General features: G+C 49.8%; 1 protein-coding gene across 1 annotated transcript; it reads left to right on the top strand.

The window, feature by feature from the left end:
* The first annotated feature begins 1,050 nt into the window (after positions 1–1,050).
* On the top strand, positions 1,051–27,279 carry TRAP1 (TNF receptor associated protein 1). The gene is made up of 18 exons (XM_065684112.1): positions 1,051–1,172; positions 6,356–6,523; positions 7,951–8,033; positions 8,420–8,560; positions 15,589–15,660; positions 16,343–16,503; positions 17,729–17,838; positions 18,035–18,108; positions 20,855–21,010; positions 21,392–21,512; positions 21,645–21,714; positions 22,886–23,033; positions 23,560–23,745; positions 24,309–24,447; positions 24,935–25,020; positions 25,555–25,700; positions 26,091–26,163; positions 26,443–27,279. The coding sequence occupies exons 1-18, from the start codon at positions 1,097–1,099 to the stop codon at positions 26,542–26,544; spliced, it is 2,112 nt and encodes a 703-aa protein (XP_065540184.1). The 5' UTR covers positions 1,051–1,096; the 3' UTR covers positions 26,545–27,279.

Raw genomic sequence — 27,279 nt, 5'->3', positions numbered from 1 at the left:
GAGGAACCCCACTGCGTGCAAGTGTTTCCTACACACAAACCTCCAAACCAGCACATGCATCGGCCCAGTCCCAAAGATAAGCTGCTATCACGAGTGCCGTGCATGTGTAGCTTTTCCCGCCAGCTCCCTCAAGCCGGGGGTTACAAAGCTGCCTCTGTTAGGTGGTCAGAGTTCCCTCCTGAAGGCCCTCATCTCTGCCTGGAAGTGGTTAGCGCTCACTGAAACGAGACCTGCTCAGGCTTGTTATTTTTAGCTGTGTGTTCATTGAGGCCACACTCTACTCTCACGCAGGTTCCAAATCCGGCTCTCGGCAGAGCAGTGCATTTCCTCTCTCAACCCTACACTCTCCAAAACCCTTCTCCAGTACCTCTGCCGTGTAGCTCTCAATGATCTACACTCAAGGGCAGCCCAGGAGATGAGGATTTCAGAGAAAACCAGATGTTAAGCAATTCGCCAGGTCGGTCAGGGGGGCCTGGCCAAGGTGCCGCTCAGGGGGGGCTTCCTCAGGCAGCCCCGGCACCAAGCAGCCTTTCCTGCTTTCACTGGCAGGCTGGAGAGACACAGCTGTCAGCCGAGCTCCCGCCACGTGAAACGGGGTCCCTGCAGCAGAACCCGGGCCACGAACCACGAACCACCCTCACGGGTGGGGGGAGGCACGGGCGGGTTTGCAGTAACCGTGCCGGGCTCCCGCTGCAAGTCCTCGCGGGGTGGGGGGGAGGCACGGAAAGGGTTTTAACCGGGCAGGTTTGTAAGTGGCGTCCCAGGCCTGGCACCTCTGCCACAGAGCGGGGCCCGGCACGGCAGCAGCTGCGGCGCTGACGGCGGAGCGGGGCTGAGCCGAGCAGGGAGCGCCGCGGGAGGCGGCCTTCCCGGGAGAGCTCCTCCCTCCGCAGCTGGTCAGGGGGCACCGAGCGGCGGCAGCCGCGGCGGCCCCGGGCGCGGAGGAGCCAGCGCACGCGTAAGGCCCAGGCTAGGCCGCGCTGCGCAGCGCCGGGTGGCGCGTGTGCGTGCGCATGACGTGCGGGAGGCCCGCGCACCCCCGTGACGCCATCGACGGGCGCCGGCAGCAGAGCGGCGTGAGGCGGGCGCGCGCGGCATGGCGGCGGCGGCGCGGTGGGGGCGGTGCCTGGCGGCGCTGCTGAAGGCCGGGGCTGGGCCGCGGGCGGCCGCAGGTGAGCAGGGGCTGCCCCGGCGGGCGGGCGGTGTGAGGGACCCTTCGCCTTCCCGCATGCGCCGGTCGCGTCTTGAGGGAGCGGACCCGGGCCCGTGTGTGCACAAGCAGCGCTGCCTCCGTCCCGGGGGACCCCGGGCAGAGGCTCCACAGGCCCCCCGTGCTCTCGGCCACCGGCAGCCGTGAAGGCTCAGCCCTCACAGGGGGAGGAGGCTTCGCGCGGGCTCGCGTGGGGCACACGGCGTGCTTGGGGTCACCTGCTGGCTCCCATAGAGTGTGCAGCCCGTCCAGGTTCCCGTGTTGCTTCATACAGTGTGTGGAGCGTGTCCCAGCCGTATGGCACATCCAGGCTCATACACAGTGTACAGTGTGTCCGAGTTCATCTCCTAGACACATGACATGCTACGTACAGTTGCTGGCCTATGGGGCATATAGTGCGTTCAGGTCATGCAGCACGACCAGATTCATCTGTTGACTCATGTGCAGGTTCACATCCTGGCCTGTATAGGATGTGTAGCGTCCAGGTCATGTAGCATTGGACATGCTTCATGGACATGCTTCATGGACATGGTTCATCTCTTGGCTCATACAGCATGTATAGCGTGTCTGTGTTCATGTCCTGGCTCATGTAGGGTGTATAGCATGTGCAGCATGGAAGGCAGCAGAGAAGGCAGTAGGGTTGCTGTTCTCTGGCTGTTCCAGTTCCAGAGAACCATACACATGAGCCTGAGGGTTTGTGCTCCCCAGGGATGTGCTCAGGCTTCCACCTGAAACAGCTGGCAGGATTGAGGGTTGACAAGGTGGCGACTCTGAGGTCCTGATGACGGGGTGCCCTGTCCCATGTAGGGCACAGTGTGCTGGTCTGGAAGTGCACTTGTGAGCTGTCATCAGCTGGGGTGTGCTCACAGTTCCTGCACGTCTTCTGCTCAGTATCTGCCAGGCTTGTCTGTCGCCTGGCTCCTGATGGATGGGTTTGTAGGTTGTTAGTGTGGTCTGTGGTTTCCCTATGGGTTATGAAGAGAAAAATGTGACAGAGGAAACTGTGGGACAAAGATGGTCCCTATCAGGGTCACACTGTTAGATTTATTGTGCCACTGTGTGCTGCTTCAGTGTTTTCACAATTCAGTTCTTCCACCACAGAAATCATAGAATCATAGAATAGTTAGGGTTGGAAAGGACCTCAAGATCATCTAGTTCCAACCCCCCTGCCATGGACAGGGATACGTCACACTAAACCATGCCACACAAGGCTTCATCCAACCTGGCCTTGAACACCGCCAGGGGTGGAGCACTCACAACCTCCTTGGGCAACCGATTCCAGTGTCTCACCACCCAAACAGGAAAGAATTTCCTCCTTAGATCCAATCTAAACTTCCCCTGTTTAAGTTTTAACCCATTACCCCTTGTCCTGTCACTGCAGTCCCTGACGAAGAGTCCCTCCCCAGCATCCCTATAGGCCCCCTTCAGGTACTGGAAGGCTGCTATGAGGTCTCCACGCAGCCTTCTCTTCTCCAGGCTGAGCAGCCCCAACTTCCTCAGCCTGTCTTCATACGGGAGGTGCTCCAGTCCCCTGATCATCCTCGTGGCCCTCCTCTGGACTTGTTCCAGCAGTTCCATGTCTTTTTTATGTTGAGGACACCAGAACTGCACACAGTACTCCAGGTGAGGTGTCACAAGAGCAGAGTAGAGGGGCAGGATCACCTCCTTTGACCTGCTGGTCACGCTCCTTTTGATGCAGCCCAGGATACAGTTGGCTTTCAGGCTGTGAGCACACACTGAAGCCGGCTCATGTTCATTTTCTCATCGACCAGCACCCCCAAGTCCTTCTCCGCAGGGCCGCTCTGAATCTCTTCTTCGCCCAGTCTGTAGGTGTGCCTGGGATTGCTCCGACTCAGGTGCAGGACCTTGCACTTGTCATGGTTGAACTTCATAAGGTTGGCTTCAGCCCACCTCACAAGCGTGTCAAGGTCCAGTGTCAAATCCCCAGTGGTTTAGTAGTGCCTGTGTCCGAGAGAGCAGCCACGTTCCTCTGTTGGGATAGACAGACTCCAGCAGAAACAGAGGTTTATTCCTTAACCTGCCATTCGGGTCCTTCATGTTAAAAATAGTGAGCAGAAGCTGTGTGGGGTGGAAATAAAGAGGGAGGCACAGGAGGTGGTGTCCTTCCACCTGGATGGAGGCAAAGATCCCTGGCAGCAGGGGCAGCTGATCCCTCCGGCCATACAAAGTTGGCATAATTTTCTCTTGGCTCTCACTTGCTGAAGGCTGAAACTGGTGCAGTTTTTGAGAGGTGTTTTGGGTTGAGTGCATCAGTCAGGACACTCTTCTCCCCAGATTCACAAAGAATCTGATGCCCAGCTCAGAAGCTTCTTCTTCTGATGAGATCTGGCCTGGAAGCATCTTATTCCTCATGCTCTTCTTTGGAAGAGCATCCTCAGGCTTGCAACTGCACAGCAACCATGTTATGGTAATTTCTCCTGACCCAAATTCTCTTTTTCTTGAGCTGGTTATTCTTTGTGCTTAATTCCCCACCCTAAATTTCTAACTGGCATTTGACTTGGCTCATAGCAGTCCTTTTCCCAGAAGCACTGTGTTTCCTGAGGGAATCGGGAATCACTGAGGCATCTGGCATTGAAAGGAGCCCCCGAGCCGACGGGTCCTTCCCTTTTCTATGGCATGGTCCCCACGTGCAAGGGGGAACTGCCCTGTGGTCATACACACAGGATCACTTGGGATTCACCGAGAACTGGAAGTTGGAGAGTAATGTGGGTATCTGCCATCTTCTATGGTGCAGGTGGGGCAGTGATGCAAACAGGAAGATATGTGATAAGGCTTAGCAGTTGATTAACTTGATACAAAAAGACCTGATTTGCCCCAGCACGTCACAGCACTCACCCGGAGCCAGAGCCATTCCTTCTTTGTCTCTTGGTTTTAGGAATTTGTTTCTTGGGCTCGTTCTTGGTGTCACTTTGCCTGTTAACTCAGCAAATGCAACTTCTGTGTGCTGATAATTGTGGGTTTATATCCAAAACTGCCTGGAGCCTTTCCCTGCTGGCCAGACAAGGGCTCTGCAGGAGGCAAACAGTCTGAAGATGCTGCAGCTTGCTTTTAAAGAGCCTTGTCTCTACCTGGCACAGGATGGGCTGTTAGTTAAGGATGACAAGACCAAACATCACACGAATCCACAAGTAACTTCTGAACTGATGGGTGGTGCATTATTACTGTGCTTTAGAGGTCAGGGGGCAAAAAAACATTAATATATCAAAAATTATAAATAGCTGTGGTTTCTAGAGTTAGGCAGTGGTTATGGGCTACAGGGGTGACCTGTGTGTTGGCTCCAGAGCCTCTCTGCCTGGAGATCTGATGGTAGTTAAGGCTAGCATGGAGATGCTCCTGGCCTGTTTCTCTTGGATCCTGGAGTCAGGGAGGGAGCAAAATTCCCTCTTCTGTTTCTGCTGGATGGAAAATGTGTGTGTGCGTACGTACATGTGCAGATGTTTCAGAGTAACCTACACTGAGCATAAAATGAGCATAAATATGTAAACCCTGTGTAAATACGTAAATAAATACATGATCCCTGGGCTGACTCAGCCCTGTTCCGTGCTGGATGGGCTGGACAGCCACACGGTGAGCTCTCTGCTGCTCTCCACTCATGTCCCAAGCTGTTTTCCTTGTTGCTTTTTCAGATGAGCCCAACAAAGGCAGTCGAATGAAAGATAAAGAACTTGTCCTGTGATAATGTGACAGAACTGTTTGTGACGCAGGGAGCGAACAGTTATGTGTGTAGGAGGTGTTCTGATGCATTAGGAACTATTTGTGGGCTCTTTTCTTTAAGGGCAGAATGACTGGGGAGTAATTCAAGCTTCTGGCTGGAAAAGTGGATCTTGAATCAAAGCTTTCTGTGAGGAGGAGGAAGAATGAGGACTGACAACCTCCTCGATCAGCTCTTCGGGATGAGGTGTAGGAGCCAAAAGTACTGTTAAAAGTTCAGGAGTTTGTGTTCATCTGAGCTGCAGGAAGAGCCCAGCCTGATGATTTGGAGCAGCAAGACCTGTTCTTGATGACTGTACTGGCTGTAGAACCTGCTGAGCTGGGCAGGAGGTTTGCAGAGCACATGTGAAGGGAACCTGAGACCTCACAGGATGAGCCAGAGGATGAAGAGCGGTGTTGGTGGAAGGGCTGGGATGCAGAGTTCACTGCAGGGCTCTGACAAGGTGGAAGAAGGCTCATGAGGGAGCTGAGCTCTCCTGGTATGTCAGCTGGACTGGAGGGCTGGGGACAGACACAGAAGCTGTTTCCAGGGAGGTCACAGTGTGCAGGGGGACTCTGGCCATACTAATGGTTCAGTCTTTGGGTGAGCTTGTACCCATTCATCTAAAGGACGGACATCTTGAAAACGTACCTCTTGCAGGCCTGCTGTGTAGGGTTTGCCTCCTTTCCTTGCTTTATGGAACAGCTTGCAAGCACAGAGTGAGGTGTAAGAAAAGCATGGACTTCTCACTCCTTCCAGACACTTGCTGCTTATCCAGGTTCTCCCTGCTCAGACAAGACCATCCTGATTACTTTATGTTCATTGTAGGACTGGGGAAGGCAAATCGCTTCCCACCTCAGTGCAGCTGCATGTTCAGATCCACACCCTCCAAGCTCTTTCTCTGGCACAGGCCATTCTCATTACAATGCAGAAATCACACCAAGAACCTGGCTTTGGACAGAGCTCTGTAGTGCTGCAAACAGTCTTTCAGTGGCCAGGTTTAGCTTTGTTTAATCTCCCAACAGAGGAGGTATCTCCTGGAGGTGCAGGCTGCCTTGCACTCAGGTTTTATGTTTCCAGGCTGTGACGTGGGAGTTGAAGTGTTCCCTGTTGTCTTCACCTTGGCCAGGTAACAGCGATGAAGGCTGCAGACTGCCTCTTCCTCACTGGTTAATTTGTTGTGAGAGCTGCTAATGGTCATCTTCTGGCTAGAATTTTAATTCAGAAGAGACAATCTAAAGTAGCACTTCGCCTTTCTTATGCAGCAAACACAATGCCAGAGGGGAATGGTGCCTGTTCCACTGGGAGGGAGCTTCAGTCTTGATCAGGCACTGCAACTCCCCATGAAATTGCTTAAGTGGGACCTTTAAAGAGTGTTCCTGTTCGCTGCTGGTACTTGTGTATATTGACACATCTTCAATTGTGTCTTCTAGCAAAGGGAGCAGCATGTCTCCAAAGACAAATAATCCATCATGGGAGCCTCTGGTACAACATTCCTGCCACCAGCATTTCTGCTGTCCGGACATACAGCATGCAGACAGCAGAGGAGAAGGAAGAAGAGCCCCTGCACAACATCATCAGCAACACGGAGAATGTGAAAGGTGGGCAGAAACACAGCTGTCTTGCAGGAGCACTCCTGGGATGCAGGCAGACCAGGGACAAGGTCTGGGTGCCTCTATGTTCTGACTGTGAGGGTTAGCTGTCTGCGGTAGTGTTTCTGCCTCGGGAGGAGGTGCAGGTATTGATCGCTGCATCCCAGCTGCAGTCTGAATCTGTATTGCACCATCACTTCCACAAAATTGGAATGTGAATCGGAATGGCCTTCACTGAGAAATGAGGCCATCGAAACTGCTGGAAGAAGTTGCGTCTCTGGGCTCAGCCAGGCAATTGATGGCCACACATATGTGTAGAGGCTCCACAGGCACTAGAATTTGCCTAAAAAGAGACTTTGTCCCAAAAGCAAACTGTGCCCGCCCAAGTCGTTGCTGTGGATCATAGAGGTCTAATGAGAATCCTAGTGTCAACCTTTTAGTTAGAATTAATTGCTTTGCACATCTCCAGGGAGAGGTGCTTTAAAGTGAAGCCATTTGAGTTACTCAAGCACAGAAATAGCATCTTAACTCTGTGCTCCCATGGTTTTTCTGGCAGGTACTTTTGAGACTGCCAGGCTGGGTGGCCCGCAGTGGGGTTGATGCACTGCTCCTGCTGCTGTTCACACCCCAGCTTCGCCCCTGTCACTGGAAATATAGATTCTCGCCAGCAAGGCATGGCAGTTGTGATGTGGGACCCATGGCTTTCCCCGTGTTGCTTCAGGGTTCTCTAATGCCTCTGTCAGGAGAAAATGCCATTTTTAAAAGACTAGACGTGGTCTTTCAGCTGAGATGTTTTGTAGTGTTCCTCCCAAAGAAAATTCTCTTTCTGAGCACAGCTACCCACCCACCTGCAGACATGGCTGTACATATGCAAGCCCTTGTGTGATCCAGAGAGACATTGGAGAATCTGCCTTTTTCTGCTTAAGGCTCTGAGTATTGTTTGGGTGTGAGAAATGCTACCTGGCTGTAGAAGCTCTTGGAGCAGAGCATGTACAGATGGTTCCTTTGAAAACTGAGTCAAGGAAGAGTATGGAAGGCAGGCTAAAAAACATGGGAGGCATTTGAGAGGGTGACTGGGAGAGCCACACATTAGGAACAAGTGGAATCAACTTTCACTTTTCATTCACTGATTGCTCTGCAGCCCAGACAGGGTGACCAGTGTGCCAGTACCACAGGCTTTGGCTGCCTTGAGGTTTGTGTGCCAAGAGCTGAGATTCAGAGGCAAATTGTCAGCTTGGTAAAGCATGCTGCCTCATAGGCAGCATGTTGTCATCTTTGTTGTCATCTTCTTGGAAGCTGCAGCTACCTATGTCCCATACTGCTTCAAGCTTTTGTTCCTGGGAATCTGAAGTAAGTGGTAAGACTGCAGTTTTGTCTTCCTGCCCAAGAGGACCCTGGCAAAATGCCTTAAAGGTGTCTTTGTGCTTTTTTTCTAGGTGCAGCCTCTAAACATGAATTTCAGGCTGAAACGAAGAAACTGCTGGACATTGTTGCCTGTTCCTTGTACTCAGAAAAGGAGGTGAGGCACCTACTAGTTGCTGGTAGACTTTTTGTTGGGAAAGCCCTGTCTCTGTCAAGGGGTACCTCCAAAACAGTGGAGCTGGGACAATACCTGCTCAGTTTCCCAGTGAGTCCTGGCTGTTGAATGACATTTTCTTAAGACACCTTGAAAATGTATTTTCAAAGCAGTTTGTAGGTGTGGCCAATGACTCTGTGAGCCTCAGAGCCTCTGCACTTTGATACTGAGTTCAGACAAACTGTTCTCCTGGCAGGTAATGGGAAATGCAGTTCTTTTGTTAGCGAGCTGGGAATTAGTTTGTGAGTAGGCAATGATTTCCCAGGTCTCTGGAGTCCCATGCAGTGGACAAGGCCAGGCTGCAGGCTCAGGATGTGTCTCATCCCTAGGTATTTATCCGGGAGCTAATCTCCAATGGCAGCGATGCACTGGAGAAACTGCGTCATCGGCTGATGGCAGAAGGGAAGGCCTTGCCAGAGATGGAGATCCATCTGCAGACAGACAGTGGAAAGGGAACCATTACTATCCAGGTACTCCCCTTTGGTACTGGGAGAGGGTTACTCCCTGGGGCTCTCATCACTAGCCTCTGTCCTGTGACAGATCAGTGGAAGCTGAGTGGCAGCGCAGTCGTGTGGGTTCCCAAGCCTGCCTGAAGAAGTGTTCTGTCCTCAGCTGGACTCTGGTTCATGAGGCTGTAACCTCAGAATCTGATGAGAAACCAGTGATCTGTCTGCTCCCCATTCATCCCCACAGGAAAATTTGCTGCTCCTTCCTTCCCTACAAGGAACTACCAGTTACCTTTTTTCCCAGTACCTTATCTGTGCACTTCCCAAGTTGTGTGTGCATTTCTCAGTGGTGGAAAAGTTGGGAGTCTGATTTCATTCTGACCTTTGGGGAGGATTTCTTTCACCTCCTTAAGTCTGAGGTGTTACCTCCCATTGCTGATGTTTTATCTCCTGCTCCAGGACAGGTCAAGTCCAGCAGATGCTAAGGTTCTGCTCTAATGTACAGGTGGGGCTATATGCATTGTGGCAGTACCATGGCACTTATCTGTCCTCCTTTCTGCAGCTCTGGTTTTAATTATTCCCTCTGGTGACAAAATGCTTAGCAGGATGGGGACAAGCAATGTCAGCATGCTCACCTGTGGGCCTCAGTGTGGTGAGTGAAAGTGGAGCTGTTCCTTCTCTCTCTACCTTGGTTGCTCTTCTTCATGGCTGTTGTCCAGGGTGGAAGGCTGAAGTTCAGTTTTGGTGTTTTCTTGGCAAAGTTCTTCACACAAAGAAGGCAGACTGGTAACTTTCCTTGTGGACCAGTATTACCCATGAGAGAGGTGCTGTGGAAAGTGGAGAACGAGGCAGAGACCAGTGTGTGAGTGAAGGCTGACCACAGCAGGTCCAGGGGAGCCGTGGCACAGGCAAAGCACACAGCGGTATTTTTCATGTGGTATGAAAGCACTGGCTGTTAGAGGCTGCGTAGTTGTTTTATACTAATGTTTCTCTGCAGAACAAGCAGCTGCGGTTGCCATGGGGAAGTTGGTGATCGTCAGTGGGCAACACAGCCATCAACCCAGAGATTCTCAAACCGTAATGCAGAGCCTTTGCTATTCCTATCACACCTGACTATTGCATTTTCCTAACTGCTGTGTAACACCAATTCTTTAACCAAGCTCTCGCTTCGCCCCAGGCAGGGTGACAGTCCTGCCTTGCACTTGTCTCCTTCCCTTTTGAGACCATATTGGCCTCTGACTCCATCCAGACATTCTTACAAGTCGTGCCCTGTGATCGTGGAAGCTGCCTCCTTCTTTGGCAGTTTGGTTAGGGAGACCTGTTTGCTCACCTTGCAGATAGGGTGCATTTGACATCAGACCCAATTAGACGTGTTAGGGATTGCTCTTTTTATAACCCCCTACCTGGCTGCCTGTGCATCTTTAATGCGATTAAATGAGTCTTAACTAGGAAGCTTTTAACTGCAGCAATTCTGTCGTGAGAAGGGAGAGAGAATGATGCTACTTCAATCTCTTTTAATAGGTTTGCTTCTCAGTGCCTAAAGCTCCTTACCTCCAGTGAAGGGTTTATTTATAACCTCTTGGAGAAATGTACTGCATATGATGATTACTTTGAACAAACCTCATTCAGAACATTTCCCTACCTTAACACGAATGCTGTTCTGCTTTCTATACCCAGTAGGACCCACCAAAACAAGGGCAGCAGGTCCCTCACATGTGATCTGTAGGAATGGTCACTCCATTTGTTTTCATTCTAAAAAGGCCCTGTGGTCTCACTCTCACCGCTAGGTCCTTCTCCTCAGACCTTCATGCTGCTCTTGGCCTATGGATCTTCTGCATCTCTTCTCTCTCCTTCCAAGTCCTGTAGCATTTGTTTGTGTCTCACCAGTTGAGAAAAGGCAGATCTGTTATGTGTGATGGCCTCCATTACAGGCATGTTCATTGCAGGGATTATTTGGCTCTAGTAAAGGACCGTGTTCATCTCTCTTAAGTGACTGCAGTTCTGCTTACTTCTCTGCCAGGACTGAATTTCAGTCCCAAGCATAGAAAGACTCAGAATCTTAAAACAATGTCCTCATTCAGGGATGTTCTTCCTAAGCATTGCCAAGTGTTCTGTGTGCTAAGGGGGAATGTTCACTGTCTAGTTCACCAGATTACACCACATCAATTCCTTCACCAAAGTCCTGTTGTTTTAGCAAATTCCACTGTGTCCTCCACCCCTTTGGAAACTGCCTCGTTCTGTTTCTAGGACAGTTCCATCTGGTAGCAGCCACAGCCTGCGAGGTCAGATCTCTTCAGAAAATCCATTTGAAAATGTTAGGGGTGTGTTTTCAGTGAGGACAGATCTGCAGAGCTCTGCAGTTCTGCAGGCTGAGGCTTTCCAGACCCGTTTTTTGACCCTTTGAGGTGGGAACAGAGAACCCTTTAGAGACCCAAAACCTGTGACCACAGATCTCTCCTTCAACACCTGCTCAAGGCTGCCCTGGCTTGCAGGTGACAGGCATTTGGCTGTGGTGGTGTTGGTGTTACTCTGCACAGCTCTGCCATATTGCTGTGTGGTTTTGAGCTCAGGCACTGGAGCCCTGCTCGTTGTTAATGCTCCATTTAGGGCTAGGGCAGTGCTAGTAGTTTGGAGGAAATTGTTGGAAATGTTCACAAAGCTCATAGCTGCTGCTGCTGCTGGATGCAAGTGTGGCTGCTGTTCTGACATGGGTAAGCAGCATCATTGCTGACAGAGCTTGGGCTGCTCAGTTCTCTTTGCTGGGCTTTCTTCTCACTGTTGCAGTCATCCAAAATGGGTGCCTATGAAGCCACAAAATAACAAGTTTGCTGTATTTGGGAGGAGTTAAAATGACTGCACACACCACTCCTCCCTGCAACAGCTCCCTGCATCACTGAGCAGATCTTTCCCAGAGTTATTCAGAGTCTGCAACAGGGCTGTCCTGAGGCTCTGATGAGAAACTGGAATTCAGCGGTTCAATGCAGGTGCACCCACATGTCCACCAAAGCTTGGTGCAGGCAGGGAGCCAGTCCCTCTCCATGCTGGGTCGTGTCCAGCTACCAGGCTGCAGTAGGGAGAGGGTTACATCCTTCTTCTCTTTGTGCAGCACTGCAGTATCCCTCTGCTACTTGGGCTTGAGGAAGCTGGGGAGCAGGAGGTGGACAATAATGCAGGTGGAGATGGAGGGGTAAAGCTGCCTGTACTTCATCAAGCCTTAGGTGGAATTAAGCTTGTAGAAATGTGCCACTGATTGCAGAGGAGCATGAGAGCTTTCAGTTGTTGCATCATCTTTAACAAATAAGCCAGGGAACCAGAAATATATCAAATAACCTGCAGCCTAGGAAAGGAAGTGCAGAATCTTTTTTCCTCTTCATGCCAGAATAGGAGCATGTCACCTTTTGAAATGGGAAATTCAAACTGGATAGAAGGAAGTACTTTTCTCAACAGTGGGTATTTAGACGTGGGTGGGGGGAGCCTATAGCGCTGCTCAGCATTGTTGAAAATCAGGTTAACACAGGTGTTGGAAGGAAAGAGAACCTCAGGCTCTCTGCTTTGGACAGCCTCCATGTATTAGGCCAAGAGTACTGTGTGTCTGTATGCTTCAGTCTTATTGTGGCTTTTCTTCTGTTGTGTGTTGCTGCAGATGCCATATTGGTTCTAAACCAGAACACTGCTTCAGTACGGCTACTGTCCTGGACTTGGGTAATGAACAAAGATGTTACATTACTGAGGTTATTGTTTACCAGCTCAACTAAGAAATTTGTTGATTTAAACTAGATTTGTTCTGTAATTATGCACAGTTGCTTTCTGCTTTACCAAAAAGTATGGTAGGGCATCAAGAGCTGTGGACTGACTGATTTGATGAGACAGATAGCTGGGCTGAAGGTGTTCATTTACCACTTCGTCAAGGAAGAGGGAGGCCCTCAGGGCTGCAGAGCAAACACGGAGGGTTTTACTGTGGGAGCCCTGAGGTGCTTCATGCAGGACAGTTCTCTCCCCCCACCGTTGTTACACAGAACAGCCTCTGTTTCCAGTGTCCAGCACCCACACCACAAAGGTTAGAACAAAGTGTGGGGAAAGCGCAAAGGTCCTGTGCAGTTCAACAGCAGGCTTTGCATCTGTGAGGGCTTTACACACACAAACGTGCTAAAAGCAATGTTCAGTTGCTGTCTCTTCAGGGTAAATATTACTTACTTTACAAGTGTAGTTCAACGAGTTTGGCTGTAGAGCTCTTCAGAAGATGGGGTGAAGGTCCATGGCCTGTGGTGGTTGCTTGCAGAGGGACAGGGCAGTAGAGGGGATGGTTCAGGGGGAGGCTGTTTACTCTGCACCCTAAGAAGTCCCAGAAGGGAAATTCAACCAGGTGAGTAGGTTGTTGTTCTGCTCAGTAACAGAAGGGCTTCTGTAATTAACCTTCAGCTAATGAAGTGTCAGCACACTGAGCTCTGTTTCATGGTACACAGTGGGTGGTTTCTCCAAGCTGAGGAGAAGCATTTTTGCACTTTGAACGTACCCATCACACCTTGTAATTTGTGAAGCCCCTTGTACCATTTGCTTCGTGCTTGTATGACTGACTCTACTGTGGCTGTTTGCAGCCTCATGAAACTTTCCACACACACTGAGGGCAGGGGGAGAAAGCGTTCAAGGGGGTTGTGTGATGGCACAGTGGTCAGGGTGAAGACACCCAGAGCCCGAGCAGCAGCATGAGTAGCGGGGAGCGGTGTGAGACGGGCAGTGGAAGTCCCGCCAGCTCCTTCCTTAGATTACATGGAGCTGCCAGCGCTCGCGTCGGCTCAACCCGAGGCGGGCTGTTCGTGGCTGGTTCATTTGCCTCCCATGGGCCTGCTCTGCAGCGGCCGAGCTTTCCCGTCTCTCCGCCGCTTTATTCCCCGTTCCCCGGCGCAGCACCATCTGGTGAAGGGAGCCGAGAAGCGCAGCAGGAAAGCCGCAGGAAGCACGTCTGCGGCCAGAGCGGTTTGAATCCTGATGGCTTTTCCCTCGCAATCTGCCCAGGTGTTTTCCTGCTGTAGGAAATGTCTGCCCGGCCAGGATCTCCGCTGGCCACCTCAAAGGACTTTCCGCCTTCCCCGGCAGCGGCTCGGGCTGTTGGGTTAGCAGAGTGCTTTGAGCCGTGCTCTCTTTCTTTGTTGCGATTCACCCTCATTGAACTAGTCTGCAGGAACTGCCATTAAACATTTTGCAATAAGTTTGGCAGGGCGCTCAGAATTCAATAGCCAAATAAATTCATGGGGTAGGGATATATATTTTTTTAACATACTGGAATTTGGAATGACATGCTGTGCTATAAATAGGAGTGGATCAGAGGATTTAAGAGTTCTTTTCAGAGTCTGGCACGAACAAAACCTGAACCAGATGCTGAAAACTTTTCTTTCTGGATTCTTCTTCCCTGGGGGAAGGGACCACGTCAGATTCCTGAGATTTTGCCATAGCCTGTTTGTTTTTCCTGCCTTTTCATCTCCTGCTGTTGAGATCTTACTGGGCATTATCCCTCTTCTCAGACAGGTCAACTGACTGGCCTTACCATATTTAATCAAGGGGAAGGTGTTGCTGCACTGTGACTTGGGGGGCTGCAGAAAAATGTCTTACCCCCATGGCACCTCACAAGTTGAGCAGTTTGATCCTTCAGCGGAGTTAAACACTGTATTACAAAATGCATACTGACATTAACTTACTTGGCTAGTAATAAGCCCAGCAAATTCCCCACATGTGTGGTAGAGGCATGCTGTGCCAGAATGCCCTCTGGCATCTCACCTCCGAGCCATCTATCAGCAGCCAGATCTGCCCTTGCTCATTTTGCTGACTCCTGCACACTGAATCCCACCCTGCATTAACAACACTGGGAGCACGTTGGCCATTCCAGATGTGCAGGCTGCTGTCAGCTGCGGTGACTGTGCTCACCACTACTGGAGTAGAGCTGAACTACTCATGTGAATAAGAATTACCTTTCACTTGCCTCATATTCACTCTGCTGCTGCCTCACAGAGTGGCTCAGAGAACCTGTAAGAGTAGCTTCTCTGATGTTTCTGTCAGGTAGAGAAGCTGCTGGGATTTGGGGAGAGGAGTTTCAGAAGTAGCATCCTGGGGAGCATTAGCCTGCTGTGCAAGATGTGTATCAAGAAAGTCTGAAAATACATTGGACTACAAAGTGGGAAAGATTTTTGTTGGAGTCCTGTGTGGTCATTTCTAGCTGGGATTTGCTGTTAACCATGTTGTCTTGGTATCATGCAAATATGTTGTGGGAACAGATGAAGCCGCAGCCCAGTCTGAGGCTTGCTGCAGCCTTTTCTGGATGTGCTGCTGCAGGGTCTGCTGCCTGAGGGGCACGTCCTAGCAGCAGAGAGATGTTTGTGTGCACACAGCAATGCAATCTGGATTAAAGTGGTGATGACAACAAACTGTGTGCCTTTGAAACCTGGACAGCGTACTGTGAGGTATGGCTGGTGTTAGCCTGCCCCCATGGGCACTGCAATACCTAGTGCTCAGGGAGCTGGGCATTGACAGCTTCATACTCAAGTCTTGTGGAGCTTAATGTGAGGGAGAGACAGAGTTGATGGAGATCAGTGAATGTGGTACTGATAGACTAAGGGTCTGCATTACCTCAGAGTTAAGCAACTCGCCGCTCTGCCACAGATTCCTGGTACAAGAGGATCAGGTCCCCATCCGCTTCTCACAGCCTCCCCTTTGGACCTGTTCGGGAATGGAAACTCTTTCTGTACATACACAACACCTGGCACAGGGAGGCTGTGACTGAGTTGAGATCTGTTCCCAGCACTGTCCTGTGCATGTCTTAGCATGGGTTTGTCTTCTTTTGAGAAATGGCTTGAGTTTCTGAGCTTTCTGAAAAGCTCCCCTGGAGCTGCGTGCCTTTTCAGTCCACTGGCCTGACCATGAACCGTCAGAGTCACAGCTGGAAGCCTGCTCTTGCCTTTTCTGCTCAGCTGGCTGGGAGAGAGTGGGAGTCAGAAGTTGTTTGGATGCTAAAGCAATGCTTTTCTACTGATATTCTTGCTACAATTGCCATTTGTTTTCAGGACACAGGGATTGGGATGACACAGGAGGAGCTGGTTTCTAACCTCGGTACTATTGCTCGATCAGGCTCAAAGGTAACTTGGGATGAGGCATCCCTTTCTTCCTTCTTAGAAAAGTCGTTTCCAATTACAGCCACTTTTGTTCTCCCAGTAATTTCTCATTCCATTTTGTCCCTTGGCCCCTGACCCAGCTGTGAAATTACACCCCTCTTGGAAGGTGAAATCTACCTGTGGAGTTTTCTGGCTCTTAGTGGTGTGTGCTGTGGTGCTCAAACAGCACTAATGGGTCCTGTGTGTAATGCTGCTGCACCTGCCTGCCCTCGTTCCCAAACACCTTCCTCCCTAGGCCATCATTATGGAGGGGCACATGTTCCCTCAGCGTTCACCCACTGTCCAGGGGGCAGCAGCTGTGCCCCCATAGATATACCTCATCTTGTTTTTCATCACTGGAGTCACTGTTTTAAGGTTTCATGCTTCTGACTGACTGAGCCATCACTTGTTTTCCTTTACTGCTAGTGGCAGTGCCCTAAGCAATGCTCCTGTTTTCCAGAGGTGCAGTCCCCTGTGGGAAAACCCTTTTCCTTGGGGACTCCCCTCAGAGCACTGAATGTGGAAGTGTGGGGTGAGGCTGGGCTGCTGGGCTGGGTACCTGACATAGGGCTGCATCAGGGCATGAGGAGCCCAGCCAGAGGGTGGATTGCAGCCTCCTGGTGGTACCTGACATCACTGGTGATTTATGTCTTCTTTGTTCTTCTAGGCTTTTCTAGATGCTTTGCAGAGCCAAGCTGAAGCCAGCAGTAAAATCATTGGCCAGTTTGGAGTGGGTTTCTACTCAGCCTTCATGGTGGCTGATAAAGTGGAGGTCTTCTCACAGTCTGCAGAGCCAGGGGGCCCAGGCTACCACTGGTCATCAGACGGGTAAGGCTGCAGAATGGGATGGAAACATGGCAGCGCTGAGTCCAGGCCAGTCACAGACTGAAAGCTGTGCAAATCAAGATGGGGCTTGTGTTGTCTTTCATGACCACGCTTACTGGTTTAGATCCTGCACAGATTATACATCGCAACAAAGTGTGGCCAGATGTGCCAGGGTAAAAACCACAAGGACAGACTTGCTTTGTTGGAGCAGGCATGTTGTGGACAAAGAGAGTACCTGCCTCTCCTGTTCCTTCCCTGCTGGCAGGCAATCATCTCAGCAGTGCCCCAGACTGGAGAGACAAATTTAACCTTGTTGACCTAGTCATCCCCTGGGTTTTTGCTCGAGGGCACCCATGGTAGGCGGGGTTTGTGCCATACTGTGGCTCTGTAGGCACATCTTCTATGGGTCGGATCTGTGTGCTCATCCTTTGCTTTTTGCTTGAAGTTGCAAACATCAGTGATGGCAAAGCTGTGGTCTGCTGGACCATGTTGAAATTAAAGCTTCTGGGGTTTACAAGCTTTGCATTCCCTTAAAATCTCCTAGGAATAAAGAATTTATTGTTATTTAAATTCCTGAAAAAGCATCTTGTAACTGAGACATCAGACTGCCTCGGCTGCAGTCAGGCTGCCGTACACTGCAATCTGTACTGCTCTACACTTTGAAGGCTTGCTTGTCTGTCATTGCTGCTGCTGGCTCTGCCCTGGGTCAGTGTGCTCACCAGTCTTTGATCCCCATATGGCATTCACTTAGCAGTAGGGTATGAGGGGTCATCCAGAAGGGGCTGTCTTCAGCAGAGTACAGCTGCTTTTCATCATAACCAGTCACTGCATCCTCCAGTGGAGATACAAACAATGGCCCGCAAACAAGTCAGAGCTGACAGGTGAGAAGGCAGGAGCCTAGGTGTTGCAGTCGCTGTAGGAAGTGTAGGAGAGGAGCAGAAGGCTAGGCTCAACCAACCTGAACTTTGTTTCATTTTCAGTAGAGGCTGCTGGTGTCTTCACAGAGAAACACCCAGTGTGCTGGGTGTGGAATCTCTGTAGGAAAGATAGCCACATGTTCGGGGGGGCTTCTCAGGGGCACAGAGAACATTCAGGCATTCCCAACTTTCTGTCTTTTCCGCTTGGCACTGAAGTACTGTGTGTGCTCTTAATTTAATAAAACATTTTTATGTCCTATCATGGGTGTGTCTGAGGCACAAAATGACACAGCATCTGTTTCTAATCCTAGTTCAGGAATGTTTGAGATTGCAGAAGCATCTGGTGTCAGAACTGGGACTAAGATTATTATTCATCTCAAAGAAGACTGCAAGGAGTTTGCAAATGAAGACCGAGTCAAGGGTGAGTGGAGGAGGCAAATGTTGTTACGCTGTTACCTGCTGAGGGGCTGTGTGAAGTCTGTTGGTGCCCCATGAGTGGGATGTGCATTTACAACATTCTCCTCTCCTGCAACACCTTTCATCTGCTCTTACTGAGGAAATTCTTAACTGTGTGGTTTTCATATATGCAGCTCTTCTGTGTCTTCTTTCTGTTCCAGAGGTGGTGACAAAATACAGCAACTTCATCAGCTTCCCACTGTACCTCAACGGGAGAAGAATTAACACACTGCAGGTGAGCAGGAGGGATCTTGAGGTCACTTGTGGAGGTGAACTACTGTAATCCCCCACAGGAGACAGAAAGCAGCATAGCTGTTCCTGGAGATTGGGAGGATTGTCCAGGATATCACAGACCCTGCAGTGATGAGTGAGTTAGAACAAAAGGAGACAATCTTACAATCATAGAATGGTTAAAGATGTTAAAGATCATCCAGTTCCAACCCCCTGCCATGGGCAGGGACACCTTGCACTAGACCAGGTTGCTCCAAGCCCCATCCAACCTGGTCTTGCACACTGCCAGGGATGGGGCAGCCACAGCTTCTCTGGGCAACCTGTGCCAGTGCCTCACCACCCTCAGTTTAAAGCCGTTCCCCCTTATCCTATCTTTACTTGCTCTTACAAAAAATCCAGCAGAAGTCATGCCTGGAACTGCTTATTTGCATTTGTTGGAGAGAATTCCTGTAGATTAGCAAAGCAGTTCTTATTTATAGTTATCTTCTGGATCTTCCCTTAATCAGAATTATTATTTCAGTGCTTTATAATACTTATTCTAACTGTTCCAGCCAGGTGACATGTTAGTGGTGTGGGGATTGCTCATATCACTGGTGTGCTGACACCTCTTGCCCCAGTTCTTTGTCCTTCGGCATGGGACAGGCAGTGCCAATGAATGGTTGGCTTTCCTAGTGGCTCAGGTCACAGCCTAATCTTCACAGCTCCTAGCTGAAATGCTTGATGCATTTTCTGCCCACTTGCAGTTATACTGCAGCCAGCTCTATTTTAGTCAGTAGGTTCTTGGCCCAGTTGCAGGAGTCAGGTGAAATTAATTATCTTTAAAACAAAAAACTATGAATCATTTTCATCTGGCATCTTCTTTTCTGGTTGTTTAAAGCTTCCTTACCTAAGAGAGCAGGCAGAGAGCATGTGTGTGGGTTTTTTGGTTGCTGGAATGTGGCACTGAATGCACAAACTTTCTAGCCTGCACTTAAATTCGTTATCATTTATCTAAGGTTCTGTAATGGCTGTTATCAGTCACTGATATTTATTTGCATTTCTGTGTAATAGTGTTTCTGTTCCAGAGACTTTCTACCTGTTTCCCTCAAATTACAAAACTAGAAATAGACTTAGACAGCTGTTTGCTCTTTCTACCTTGCAATCAATAGAACAGGCTCCCTAGAGAAGAGTAGTACTAGAGCAAGGGCTGCTTAATAGAGTCGTGTACTTTTATCTTCTTATCAGAAAGTCTCTTTTCCCTTGGGCTACAGCAACAGCTTTATTCTCATTATGCTCCTGTTTCAGGCCTTTGCTTTATCCAAGATCTTGTTCTTGTATTTTTCCAGACATCACCATCAGTTCACTGTAAACAGAGCCCTAGTTAGTTCCTTGCTGTGGCTTTTCCTAGATAAGCTCTTGAATGCTTGCCATGTAGTGGACTATGTGGAGTTAGAAGCTTTTCTGGTGTAACTGTGATAACTGTAACTACAAGTAAGCCTCTGGGGAAGCAGCACTTTACCTAACAACAGCTGCTGCAGAGCACCTTAGTACCCAGTTGAGTCCATAACACTACCTGTGATCCTGCAAACCTTCCAGGGCACTTGTGTGAGCTGGAAATGTGACGAAGCCACTCATGGAACAAGGCTTTGAGGTAGAAGAAGCTTTAAGGAGCATGGCAGCATGGTAGGGCTGCCAGGGCCCTGAATCCCTTGGATTCTGGTAGGTGGAGGGTGGACTGGATGTTTGCATTGCCCTCAGTAATCGCTCTGTCATTAGGGCTTGAGTAGTAGTGACACTGGCTGTAGTGGGCTTCACCTGGCTGGGGACATCAGATTCTTAGTTGATATCCAATGCCTGTTAAATGTGCAGACCCTCCCATGTCTTTGCTAGATGCTGGTCTTCTGCTGAGGTACTGAAACTTTCATGAGATGTGAGCATGGGCTGAATGCTTCAGAAAGCCTTGGAGGGTTTAGAGCAGCAGCGAGTGGAAAGCATGGCCACTGGAAAGCACCTGATCTGGAGCTTATGACTTCAGTTCACATGTTAGCATGTGAAATGATACTGCTGGAGCACTCTGGCCCTGCAGCAAGGATGGCCGAGTGGTTTACAAAGCATCTCCTGAACTGCTCCAAAACAAATCCATGAAAAACAGGCAATCTGGGAGCTGCTTCACAAGCACTTGGCTGACCTTGTGGTGGGATGATAGAACCATATAATCAGCTAGGTTAGAAAAGGCCTTTAAGATCATCAAGTCCAGCCATTACCCCAAGACTACCAAGTCCACCACTAAACCATGTCAATAGTGCTAGTGACCTCCATCACGAAGGCTGGCTGGTTGAAACAGAACCACTTAAACTTTCTTTTTTTTTTGTTTGCTGGTCAGACCTTGAGATGCTTGACCAGTGCTGCCAGTCAGCTGAGCTGTGGTAGCTGTCCAGGATGCTCTTAGCCAGTAGCAAGTGTGAGGCAATGGGAGTTAGCCAAATCCCTTTTGTTTGGCTTAAACAAAGCTGCCTGATGTATGTTGCAGGGCCACCTCTACGGGAAGTGACCTGAGATCAGCTGGGGAGCAGTAATTTGTTAGTCTGTGATAATGTGCCTGAATCACAGTACATCTCACTGCCCTCGGGCTGTGCAGAGGAGTCTTTTTGAAAGATCATACTTTCTTACTCCAGCATCCTGGAGGGAAAGTATAACTCTGAAAGAGCCTTGCACTGTGAGGCCACGGGTCTTGAGAGCTGATGGGAACTCATGTCCCTGCTCCTCCACAGGCACTCTGGATGCTGGACCCCAAGGACATCAGCGAGTGGCAGCATGAGGAGTTCTACCGCTTCATAGCGCAGGCTTACGACAAGCCCCGCTACATCCTGCACTACAAGACTGATGCTCCCCTCAACATCCGCAGCATCTTCTATGTGCCTGAGCAAGTATGTGCCCTTCTGTCGAGGGAACAGGGGGACATCTGCCCATCTCCTGAAGAGGAGAGAATAGGAGAGATTCTCACAGAAAGGAGGCAGATAAAGCTGCAGAATGACAAGGAGAAATATCCAGTGTGACATCTATGCACATATGACTGAGTGCCACAGGATGGTTATGGGGATACTGAGGCATGACAGGAGCAGGGAGATGGCTCAGGTAACTTCCTAGGGAAGATAGCCAAGATCTTGGCTCTCATTGGATTCAGCAGTCGTAGGGAAGACACAGTATGACCTGGTCAACTGATGCGGCCACAGAGATACTGCAGGGTAGTGTGCAGCTGGGCACCCTGCACAGTGTTGGTGTTACCCTTTTGTCTCTCGTTGCTGCAGAAACCGTCCATGTTTGACATCAGCAGGGAACTGGGCTCCAGCGTTGCCCTCTACAGCCGCAAAATTCTCATCCAAACCAAAGCTGCAGACATCCTGCCTAAATGGCTGCGTTTTCTTAGAGGTGTGTGCTGGGACCAGGCGTAATGGGCTGTGGACCGTAGCTTCCACAGGGTGTGAGGTGAGGGGCTGCTTTGCCTTCCTCCGCCTGGCATTCCTGCTTACCTCACTGTTCATGGGTTGCTGTCTGTTCCAGGGGTTGTGGACAGTGAGGATATACCCCTGAATCTCAGCAGGGAGCTGCTGCAGGAGAGTGCACTGATCAGGTAAGTAAGAGATTTTATGGATTGCTGAGGCTCTTCCAGCTTCTTGCTGGTTGAGGAGGGGACATTGCGGGATAGTTAGAGGCACTTGGAAAGGCCCAGCATATAAAGTGCAGCATTTCCATTCTTGAGAATTTCTGTAGTCTATGAAGTGAGTTGTTTCTCAGCCATGTTGGTCACATCGCGAGGTTTGGGATCAGTGTCCTGTGTCATACAGTCTTGGGCCATGTGCCCTTAATGTCCTAGGCTGCCTTTCAGTATCTCTGGTCTATGGCAGTTAACAGTGGATTTGCTGTTTAAAGTGTCTGGTCTGCACCACCAAGTAGTTTGGAAAACAAAACCGAAGCTGTCATTACTAGGAAGCTAGGCTGTACTTCAGTGTCACCATTATTTACCTGTAGATCTTCAAACAGCACCTTGTGCCTCTTGTTTCCAGACTTCTTTCAAAGCTCTGCTGCACTCATACACACATTTTTTTAAAACTGAGTGCCAGCCAGCAGGGTTTTCATTTGGTGCTAAGGCCCAGCAAAGCTAGTCCACAGACTAGTGTCCTCTAAAAACCCCTTAGATCTGAAGTTTTTCCTTACTTTTTGTCCTTCAGGTCCCCTCTCAAACATCTGCCATTGTTGGAACTTGAAGGAAATATACAAGTAGGCTTTTGCTCCTTAACAGTTGTGGTGTTACCTTGTTAAGTTTGATGGCTAACTTTGTATTCTGTGGCTAGGGAAATGCCTCTGTTTTCACTGTAGTCGGCAAATAAACCCAGACACTTCACAGTGAATTTTCAGGCCTTCAGAAAGCGTTCCTCCAAGCATAATCCTTTTATAGCTGCTTCCTTCCCATGTGTAAGGGTAGCTGTGGGAGTGAGGCTGATGCCCTGTGCATGGTTGGTTATGTACAGCAGCATCACTGAGTCACAAGTTAGCGAAGATCTGAGCTTCAGCAGTACTTTTGTAGCATAGCTCTAGCTATATGTCCAGCCCAGGAGTTGCCCTTGACTGAGATACAAAGAACAGATGTAGAGCCATGACAGAGAGGAGACAGTGGACCCACAGTTTCTTCTGTATCATCAAGTTTGCAAACGCATCTCTCAAACACTGCACAAGGAGAGAGATGTTCACCTAAAACCTCTTGGTCTAGCAGCTGTCTTTAGAAAGGATTATTTCTGCTGCAGGAAGCTCCGAGATGTTTTGCAGAAGAGATTGATCAAGTTCTTCATTGACCAGAGCAAGAAGGACCCTGAAAAATATGCCAAATTCTTTGAGGACTACGGAGTATTCATGAGAGAGGGGATTGTCACAATAGCAGAGCAGGATGTCAAGGTACCAGGAGTCCTGAAGCACTGCATCTGATGGGAAAGATTACTGGCTCCTACTATAACCTGGGATGAGGGGACTGCTACTTCTCTGTGAATCTTACACACCCGTAGCTTGTGTTCCTGGGTGTAACAAGACTTACAGATTCCCTAGTGCACAAACTCTCACTCTTTCTGACAAGGTGCTGCTTCCCACTTAATTTGAGACTCTGTGGAGTCTCTATACCCACACTGTGTTGTCAGCTCTCCCTGATGCAATATGAACTACAGCAGGCAGTTGAAGGAGGGCTTTCCACTACTACTGTCCTCTGCCTGGATTCCCATTTCCAGGAGAGCTTGACCTACATCCTGTCTAGGTCGCTTTTCTCCCTCCTTAATATCTGGAGCAGGAAAGAAGGGACTTGGAGTCCCCTGAGCCTTTTTACAGGGCTGCAAGCAGGCCTGCATGCTACAAAGGGAATTCTTGGGCCTGGGAGTGGTCAGGTAGAGTTAGAGTTGCCTGCCCCCAGCTCACAGTAGCACATTTCTTCCAGGAGGACATAGCAAAGTTGCTACGTTACGAATCCTCGTCACTGCCCGCAGGCCAGCTCACCAGCCTGACTGACTATGCCTCCCGCATGAAGGCAGGGAGCAGGAACATCTACTACCTGTGTGCGCCCAACCGGCACCTGGCTGAGCACTCCCCGTACTTTGAGGCCATGAAGAAAAAGGACACGGAGGTGGGTGAGCAGTGTGCCAGGGGAACACCCTGAGTCACTGCATCTGTGGTCATGGCTCACCTGGGCCTCAGGGCTGAGCAGGGCACTGAGGCCTCTGACAGATCCTGCTACTGCGGTGTCTTTTCCTGTGCTCCCTGTCCCCACTCAGACTGGATCCTGCAGCCTGAGGCCAGGAAAGAGCTGTCATGCACTGTGCAGGCTGTTAGTGCATCTGTCTAAACCTTCACTGAACTGCAGAGCAGGAGCCCCAGAGCTGCTGTGTAGGGCTGGTAGTGGTATTACAAGTGTCCTCTGCAGGCAAGTGGCCCTTTCAGGATCAGAGGCAGTGCTGGTTCTCACTTACCATGGGGCAGCAAGACTCGTTTAGCTGCAGACCTGCCACCCATGGTAACAAAGCCCTCCAAGGGTTTGCTTTCATTCAGAGCCCTGAGTGATAGTCACCATGGGGTTGAACCTGCTAGTTTCCTTGTGATGTTCTCACTGTTTGGTGTGGAATTGCCTTAGGAAGGAGGAAATGGTGTTATTGTCCCAAGCAATATGTTGTTGTCCCTTTTTTGGCACAGGTCCTGTTCTGCTATGAGCAATTTGATGAGCTGACACTCTTGCACCTTCGGGAGTTTGACAAGAAGAAGTTGATTTCGGTGGAGACAGATATTGTGGTTGATCACTATAAGGAAGAGAAGTTTGAGGAGAGCAGCCCAGGTATTGTGATGCTCCCCTGCTGCAAACAGTCCTGCAGCCCTGTGCCAGCCAGTGAGGATACACCTCCTCCAGTCCTCATGCAGCTCTTGAGCATGCAAGCGAGAGCATTCCTTTCATCCTGCCATTCTCATGCTCTGAGGCAACTTGAAGTTCTTATAAATCCATTTCATCCCATATGAACAAAATTTAAGCAATTTGGTAATTTAAACAGATGGAGTTTCCATGGTTAAAGTTTAACAACATGCACACATCTGGTGCCCTGGCAGAGAGAGGCAGGCACTGGGAGGGCATGAGCCTGCCCTTTCTGGGTATGGCAAGGTCTGGGATGAGGGCATATACATAGCTGTGTGCCAAGTGGTACTACCTTCCCATTTCCACAAGAGAAAAGTAAATAGAAGTATGAAATGGACTGATCTTGGGGATTAAGCTCACTGTCCATTGGCACACTATAGGCGCATGCTCAGATGTGCCCTCTTTCCCCTGACAGCTGCGGAATGTCTGACAGAGAAAGAGGCTGAGGATCTCATGGCTTGGATGAGAAATGCCTTAGGCTCTCGAGTCACTGGTGTTAAGGTAGGTATTCTGTGTGGCTAACTGAATACAGGAGATCTATGGAGGTCTAGGGGGATCTAGGGGGAAAAGATGGTGGTTGATTGGGGATCTCTGCCATAGATTTCTCCTGAGAGAAATTATTTATGTGCTTCATCTCTGTATATCATTTATAGTGACATACGTAAATGATATAGGTGCTGGCATTTGTCATTTGACTGGTCAGTGTGGCAGTGGAAGGACCACATCTTGCTGTAATGAGCAAAGCCCATTTTACTGCTTAAGGCTCAGGTTGCCAGAACAGGTTTGTGACTTTCTTGCCTGAGGACTGGAAAGTCTTATTGGTAAGGAGTGCTTTGGGTCCAGCTATGAGCTATTGCCTGTGGACCAGTGGGGCCATTTGGGCCTCCAGTTTTCCTGCTGGTTTAAGCAGCTCCTGTGGGGTGGGGATGAATCAGGTGGAGGCTTGGTGTGGATCTGTGCTGGGGAGACTCCAAGTCCCTAAACCTCCCCTGCATACACTTTCCATCTCGGCACTGATGGCTGGTTTTGCCACAGGTAACTACACGGCTGGACACCCATCCTGCCATGATCACTGTGCTTGAGATGGGGGCTGCCCGCCACTTTCTGCGTATGCAGCAGCTGGCCAAGACCCAAGAGGAGCGTGCCCAGCTCCTGCAGCCCACCCTGGAGATCAACACCAGGTAAGGGGAACAGTACTGGTGCTAGGCATGGGACACAGCAGGCTGCCTGGGGTGGAGACAGAGAGGAGGCAATGTAAGGCTCCCAATTAGCAGAGCTCTCGTTAAGTGCAGCATGTGCTAACAGGGCTTTAATACGCGAGCCTGCATGGCACAGTTGACGTGAGCCACCCACACAGGCTATGTCCAGCCCTCTGGAGTCCATGAGGATTTTAGGACAGGGCAGGAGAGAAGAAAGAAGCCTTAAGAGCAGGAGCAAGGAATTGTTGGAGCTATTTTGGCCTTTAGGTAGAACCTTTTTTTGTCCCATCTTGTCTTAGCTGCTCATTCTGGAAATAGATTTCTCATTGTGTCCGAAAATACCAAGTTTCAGTGTTGCTATCTCTCTTCCAGGCATGCTCTGATTAAGAAGCTTAACGAGCTGAAGGACAGTCAGCCTGATCTGGCCCAGCTGTTGATTGATCAGGTGAGAGCCAGGCATTCTCCAGAAGCAACACCATTCTCCCCAGGGCCAGCTTGCAGACCATGCATGGTGAAGGCCTTGTAGTGGACCAGAATCACATCTTCCCATGGTACCCCACTCTGGGTATTCTTGGTATTTGTGGTCCATGTGTTTTCCTACCCGATGGCCTAGAAGATGTACTTGGTTTGGGCATGCCAATCCTGGAGAGTGACACTCACTCCCTCCCCAGCTCTCATGCAGCTTGCTCTTGCTCCTTATTTAATGCTTTTTTCTCTTTTTCAGGTTTATGAGAATGCCATGATAGCAGCAGGGCTGAATGAGGATCCCAGACCAATGGTGAACAAGCTGAATGAACTCCTCACCAGAATCCTGGACAAGAACTGAGCCACAGAAGACTGAAGGATGAACTCTGTGTTGATCTCTCTTCCCTCAAGTGCAGTCACTCTGTCAACTATTGCAGCATCTGCTTGCAGGCCCTGTGCAGTGACGGGTTCACGGGGCAGAGGGCTGGGGAGAATGGAGGAGACTTCCAACCCTCCGTGCACAGGAAGGAGCCAGTTGTAATTATTAGAGCATATGTCATCAACCTATGCAAAGAGTGATGGCATGGGAACAAAATCCAGAGGCTTCTGCTAAAACAATATACCCACATTTCTGACACAAGCCTGAAGAGCCTCAATTCATACTGTAGTTTCTAGAAATGGCCTTTAACCAGAACAGATATTGGCAGCAAGAGTCCCAGTTAAGTCTGTGAATGCAACCCCCCCCAAATCCACTACATCCCTGTGCACCACTGTGCTCTGGACAAGCACTGGCAGAGTTAATTAATTTGTTAAGAAACCTCCACCTCTGACCAGGCAGGAGGACTTTGCAGCCATGGAGATGGATTGCTGCCATTAGCAGGCACAGAAACTGTTGGTCGAGCATGTCAGTATAAAGACCACTGAGCTGCTGGATGGTTGAGTTCATCCTCGTCTTGCTGTGGAGAAGGGGAAGTAATTGGGAAACAGCTTTCCAACGTGTGGCTTTCTGGAGAGTCTCCAGGGGTATTGCTTGTTCTGTGGATAAACTGCATGTCCAGCTGATCTGTATTTATGACAAATAAATTCCTATTCCAGA

Source organism: Lathamus discolor, chromosome 6 (assembly GCF_037157495.1).
Source record: "Lathamus discolor isolate bLatDis1 chromosome 6, bLatDis1.hap1, whole genome shotgun sequence".
Taxonomy (NCBI): domain Eukaryota; kingdom Metazoa; phylum Chordata; class Aves; order Psittaciformes; family Psittacidae; genus Lathamus; species Lathamus discolor.
This window is presented reverse-complemented; position numbering and strand designations above follow the sequence as displayed.

What these genes read in the sequence shown, in the direction of transcription:
- TRAP1 (XM_065684112.1), top strand. Translation starts at nt 1,097, where the DNA reads ATGGCGGCGGCGGCGCGGTGGGGGCGGTGCCTGGCGGCGCTGCTGAAG. An exon ending in TTGCTCGATCAGGCTCAAAG is followed by an intron (nt 15,661 to 16,342) that starts GTAACTTGGGAT and finishes TTGTTCTTCTAG; the next exon opens with GCTTTTCTAGATGCTTTGCA. An exon ending in CAGGAGAGTGCACTGATCAG is followed by an intron (nt 21,715 to 22,885) that starts GTAAGTAAGAGA and finishes TTTCTGCTGCAG; the next exon opens with GAAGCTCCGAGATGTTTTGC.